Source organism: Eucalyptus grandis, chromosome 3, assembly GCF_016545825.1.
Source record: "Eucalyptus grandis isolate ANBG69807.140 chromosome 3, ASM1654582v1, whole genome shotgun sequence".
Classification (NCBI taxonomy): Eukaryota; Viridiplantae; Streptophyta; class Magnoliopsida; order Myrtales; family Myrtaceae; genus Eucalyptus; species Eucalyptus grandis.
The window spans coordinates 61,517,899-61,523,539 of NC_052614.1; the positions used below are offsets into that span (position 1 = coordinate 61,517,899).

At 41.6% G+C, this 5,641-nt stretch overlaps 1 protein-coding gene across 2 annotated transcripts; it reads right to left on the minus strand.

Annotated features, from left to right (window-relative positions):
* Positions 1–1,064: 1,064 nt before the first annotated feature.
* LOC104438084 (heat shock factor protein HSF30) lies at positions 1,065–3,909 on the minus strand. 2 transcript variants are annotated; one of them, XM_039308478.1, is made up of 2 exons: positions 3,081–3,909; positions 1,065–2,202 (listed from the first exon to the last, which is right to left on the minus strand). In XM_039308478.1, exons 1-2 carry the CDS (start codon positions 3,864–3,866, stop codon positions 1,402–1,404), a joined length of 1,587 nt encoding a protein of 528 aa, XP_039164412.1. In that variant the 5' UTR covers positions 3,867–3,909; the 3' UTR covers positions 1,065–1,401. The 2 variants fall into 2 exon arrangements, with proteins under 2 accessions (XP_039164412.1, XP_010049465.3); XM_010051163.3 differs by having other exon boundaries at positions 1,065–2,256.
* Positions 3,910–5,641: the final 1,732 nt, after the last annotated feature.

The window sequence follows — 5,641 nt, forward strand, 5'->3', positions numbered from 1 at the left end:
CAAATAAGATTGAGTCAATCAAATCTTTTTAGGTGTAAAATCCAAATCAGATCATTAGTTGTTATTCATCATAGACTGGTCACGTTCTAGACATGTCATACTCTAGGCTAGCTTCGTTCTAAACTTGTTGCATTCTGAACTTCTTGTGTTCTGAACTTGTGTCAAGATGGAATTGAAAGTAATTCTTTTAATCTTTATTTTTAATAAAAGATCTAGACTTAAGTCTATGCTTATTCCATCTAAAGTAGACTCTATAATTCGTACTAGATTGATTTTTTACATCAACATATTTCAAGATAATTATCAGACTTGAAATTTTATGAATAGTTTTGTCAACAAAATCTACTAGGAGCTTGTTGATTGAGAATAGTATCTATAGCTAGTTTTATCAAGAAAAGTTCGCAATCAAAACTCATTTATATAAAGAGAGAGAGAGAGAGAGATGTTTCTCTGTAGAGAATAAATGGACAAATGGTAACTTGTGGTTAGAATTTGGTCATGTCAAACATTTCGAAAAATTCCTTTCATTAAATCAAGCGTTAATATCTCTTAATATTTTGAATTGGTATAATCGTAACACATTCATCTCATATTAATTTTAATGATGTTTTCATACCACATTCATCCTAATATAATTTTTGTGTGAGAAAAAAATCCAAACCGGCATACCTTGATATTACCAAAATCTTAAAGTGAAACTGGGACAAGCTTAGGGATTTTAGCAGACTTTTCAAACGTAACAGTGCTCTTAGAATAACATTAGCATATTTTATCATTCCGCAATCTCCATTCGTTTTCTTCATAACAGGCTTTCCCATAACAACGTTGTTGTTGTTGTTTTTTTTTTTTTCCTTTTCCGGTCAAAATAACATCATTTACGAGACCCATTTATGTTGTATTTCCATATCGGATACTCATCACACCGATCATTCGACTTGTTTGAGATTTTTTATAATATGAAAATTATTTTGGAGTGCACGCCACATGAGTATACTGATTTGAAGTTTTTCGAGATAGGAAAAAAAGTAATTGGAGAAAAATATGCCAAAATGTACAGCATCACGATATTAACCCTTAAACTGAAATTGAGCTTTGGCACTTTAAACTGCTTCTCTTATACATAACTGGTTGCAAAAAGAGAAACTGGAAAAAAAAGCCTAGTGCAAACTAAGAGAAAAGAACCCAGAGAGCACTTTGTTACAATGGAGACAAAGGAAGAAACTACAACATATATGCTAAGTACGAGCATTTACCATTGACACATATGTTAATTGGTTGGATTCATTCTCTTCACTTCAGATACTCCCTCCGACTATGCCAAGGCTGCATTCTGTGACCTGGGTCACAAAAGATAGCAGCAGCATATAACAGAAAGAACGGAGCAGGAGCAGCATCGAAATTTTAGGGCATCAGTCCCGCTGCTTGCTTTCCCAGCCCAATTGTGTACTCTCTCCAACCACAGGACTTCTCAATCAGACCCTCCAGCTCAAGATAGATTCCTGGGTCATCCATCGCATCGTTGCCCACGACCATGTTGTCTCCGAGGAGCTTCTCCGACTTCTCATGGAAAACGGAAGGCAAATCTGACGGACTAGCTCCGGCCATCTGATCGGGTGTCTGACCCTGCATAACCCTGAAATCCGCACCACCCATCGGAGGAGACCACGGGTTGTGCATCTGAACGGTCTCAAGATCCAACGGTAAAACATTGTTTGGCCAAGACTCGATCGGTGCCGAATCATCACCGATTCTCAGGCAATCAACATTCGGGCTTTGAATCTTGTGATCCGTTATGTCGAGCAAGTATTTGGTGGCTTCGTCATCGGGACCAAGCAATTTGCTCTTCTTGCTCAATTCACAAGCCTCTAATTCTCTCTTCTGCCTCTTCTCTTGGATTACATGCTGGACAAAATTTGGGGTTTTGGCTGCTTTGGAAAGGAAGAGGAACATCCGCCAACACCTGCACTCGGCATAGCGAATCCGCTCGATGACCTGGTTGATCTCATGCTGCGAGTTCTCCCGCTCTTCTCTTAGTTTCAGGATCTCAGCCTTCAACGCTTCCTGGTCCCTCTTAAGCATTTCAAGTTCAGCTTCCTTTCCAGCCTCTGGGTAATCCGAAGCAACGGTACTACTCGATGTTGTCCTATGATCGCTGAGTTTGCGTCTCCTCCTTATGTTCTTCAGCAAGTGCTTCTTCCCTTCCTGAAAACCTCGGTTTGCAAACTCCCATCGATCAGTATCAATCTTCCTAAAACCCTGTGACATATCTTGGATCATGATGCATGAAGAATAGGAGGAAGCTGGGTTGAGGAGTTTATATTGAAACAGAAGTCCCACAGAGGGTATGGACAATTTAATGACTCAATATCAATCCGTGAACTTCATATATGAGAAGACAAAAGTGCAGAATTAAGCTTTTGATCTTTCCCAAAAAGAAGTGTCAGAAGGCTTTACCAAAACATCGGATAGAAACAAAACGATGGCTCAAGGAATCTCATCTTCAGCTAGAAAGTGCAAAATTGAGCATCGAAACAGTAAAAGGCAAAATATTAACAGCTATAAAGGAAATACAGTAGTGCATTTCTAATCCAAATTAAAATTTATCATTTGAGAAAAGCACTTAAATACAAATCGGGTGAAAAGGTAAATCTTTAATGGGTATTCTAACGTCATGGTTGACGTGGTAGTTTCTGCAAACTACCATCAAAAGCATCATCACTTGAATATGATAATGGGCCATTGTCCCCTGACCGCTGGATGCAAATTCTGGTGGACATGTGCCATGAGCAAAACGTCGTGAGTGGAGTCCCTTGGATACTAGCCTCTTTGCCCCGGGGACTATCCATTGGGACAATGAAGAGTAGCTGGATGCCCCAAGAGGATCACACTCTGGACGACATAAAAAGAAACAGAGCCAGAACAGAGCCAGATCAAAATAACAGAGCTGAAACAGAGTCAAACCAAAATAAACATACACGGACATTATACACATTGATACGAATCGTTTGCTCTTACCTATGGGGAAAGCTTCAAGGAAAAACAAGGACAAAAAACACAACCCCGTTCGAAGAAGTACTCACGTAAGTGTTGAGCTGCCTGATGAAGCTGGAGAAGTTGGAATGCTTGAAGTATCGAGGCAGAACCTGCTTTGAGAACTCGTGCGGGTCCCACACAACGAAGCTGTCCCGGCTCGAACTCCACGACAGCACCGGGTCCGTACTCGGGTCCGACACCATCTCGTATGTCTTCCTCAGGAACGGCGCCGGCCCTGCCTCCCCCAGCCCCTGCATCGGTCTTGCCACTTCGTCTGCCGCTGCCCGCAACGAGCATGACGGCGATACGGCAGCAGCATCCCTGGGATCAGCAATGATCTCCACCTCCTCATCTTCCTCTCCCTCTTCGATCTTCACCACCTGTGCGGCCAGAGCTGAATGGGGTTCGGGCCGAGTCAGGCACGGACGCAAAAGCGGCCCAGTATCAACTTCGCCATGGCCGATGGCTAATTGTGGGGACGGAACAGAATCGAAAAGCGACCCTAACTGGCCGGGGTCGCCACTGTCAAGAACAGCTATGGACGCGAATTCTTCTTGCGATTTCGTGAAAGGTCCAGCCTTTTTTAGCTCAACACTCGACTCTCGAAAGAGGGTGTCCAAAAAGGACGCGCACGGTCCATTGGTACAGCCGCCTCCGGGGAGCGCCGTCGTCATTCTGACCCCGAGTTCGAGGTCAAAGGCGGAGATGGTATGAGAAATTTTGGAGCGAATGAGTACAGATGGTGGCCAATCTATTGAGGGAGAGAGGAGGAGACAGGCTTCGAGACTGTCGAGTGTTTGACTGACAGGGGAGGGGATGGTGTCCGGCTTCATATACGTGGGAAAAAGTTCACAAGAATCGCCACTTTCCTCCGCCTTTTGGCTCCTCGGAAGGTTTTGAGCTCCTCACTGTTATGGATGGCGTGATTGAGAGGGTGGCGACGATTACGGACCGTTGGATCTGATTCAGGATGAACCTTGGTACGAGAAGGGGGTGCCCTTTCGCCTGGTCGGTGGGTCCGACGCGTGAGTAAAAACGTTTGCTGCTTGTCCGTCTCGGCAAATTCCACAACGCCGTTTTCATTGTACATGGCGTACAATGCATCGACCAGCGAATTGGAACTGCCGGGATAGCGATTCTTCGCGTGATCTTCATTGGTCCTCCATTGTAGAAAGAATTTCAAACCTTTTCTTATCTAGTCATTAGAGCCTTATAAAAAAGAAAAAAGAAAAAAAAGACAAGTGGCTCAAAAGCATTCATGAAGTACATTCTTTTATCCTTGCCATAAGAGTTTTCAATGAAAAACATTTGATTTCTTGTGGCAGGGTTTAATATAGGAAAAACATCTTAGGAAGCCAAATGTGACGAAGTTGTTTAAAAACCTCAAAATTGAATTATATGGATTATGTGTCAACAAAAAAGGGAAAGAGAATTTATTAAAAGTATAACAATGAGGAAATATAAGCCTTGGCATTTAAGGATGCGAATGATAATCATAATATTTCATAAATCAATTTCTAGCAATAAATTACTTTTTCAATTTGTTCCTTGGACGAATTTTCAAGGCAAAATAGATGTTTGATAATAATACAAACTTTTTGTTCTCAAAATAGATTTCGTTTGACAACAACATAAAATTTTCCCTCTTGAGTGGCAGTGGGAGAATGTCGGCAAGGAGGGCCATGGTGGGAGGCAAATGGCTGGCGAGGGGAAATGGGCAGTAATGAGAACGAGTAATAAGAAAAGTTTTTGTTTTTCACTTTTGTTTCAAAAATAAAAAGGTAAAAAAATTTGACTTCTGATTTCTATTTTAAACCTGTTCCCAAAAATAGACAAATAGAAAAATAGAGAAACAAAATAGTTATCATACACATCCTAAAGATAATACCACACTATATTCTAGAATTTCATGCAAAAATATTTAGAAAAATAATGAATTTCTTTTTAGAAATACTCATTTTATTGCGATTCTTGTTAGACGTCACATGACGAGAGAAATATATTATTACCTAACCGATTCTCATCTTATTTCTTTCTCATCAAGTACATAAATATTTTTTTTTTATTATCTGTTTTTAGATCCCTAATTTGGCTTTCCTAATATCACTTGTCAATGGAGTTTCAATGAACCTCAAACTTCATAATTGTGTCTGTCCACGTATCAATTGAAGTTTTTGAGTTGAACTTCAAGTACAGTATTATGGTCAGGTTTCGCCTCAATTTATTTCACTTGCACCAGTATCCCATCGCTTGTCTGATGAGTTTTAATGCACCCCCTATTCCCGCCACGGCCTGCTTTTCATCGGTTTAAATTTTCAGGTGGGACTTTTTTACTTCTAAAACTGTCTACGGCATAGTTCGAGGCTGGGTTGAATGAAGAATGCCGGGTTGCTAACGTTGATGCGGGCCGATGAAAGACAGCGAGAGAGGGGGAGAGACGCATGGAGACGGGAATGCGAGCTGCCCAATGAGCGAGCTGAAAGCTGAAAGGCGGTGCATTCGCAGGAGCACTAAAAGACATCGGAAGGTCGGGCAAGGAACAGTGGAAAAGTTGTCTTCTTTTCCCTACGATGTTTGCCTAGGTTTTGGGGGAAGGGAGATGGACTGC

Coding starts and splice junctions, on each gene's coding strand:
- LOC104438084 (XM_010051163.3), bottom strand. CDS start 3,866: ATGAAGCCGGACACCATCCCCTCCCCTGTCAGTCAAACACTCGACAGT. Junction 2,257..3,080: donor TCAGGCAGCTCAACACTTAC/GTGAGTACTTCT, acceptor GATATGTCACAG/GGTTTTAGGAAGATTGATAC.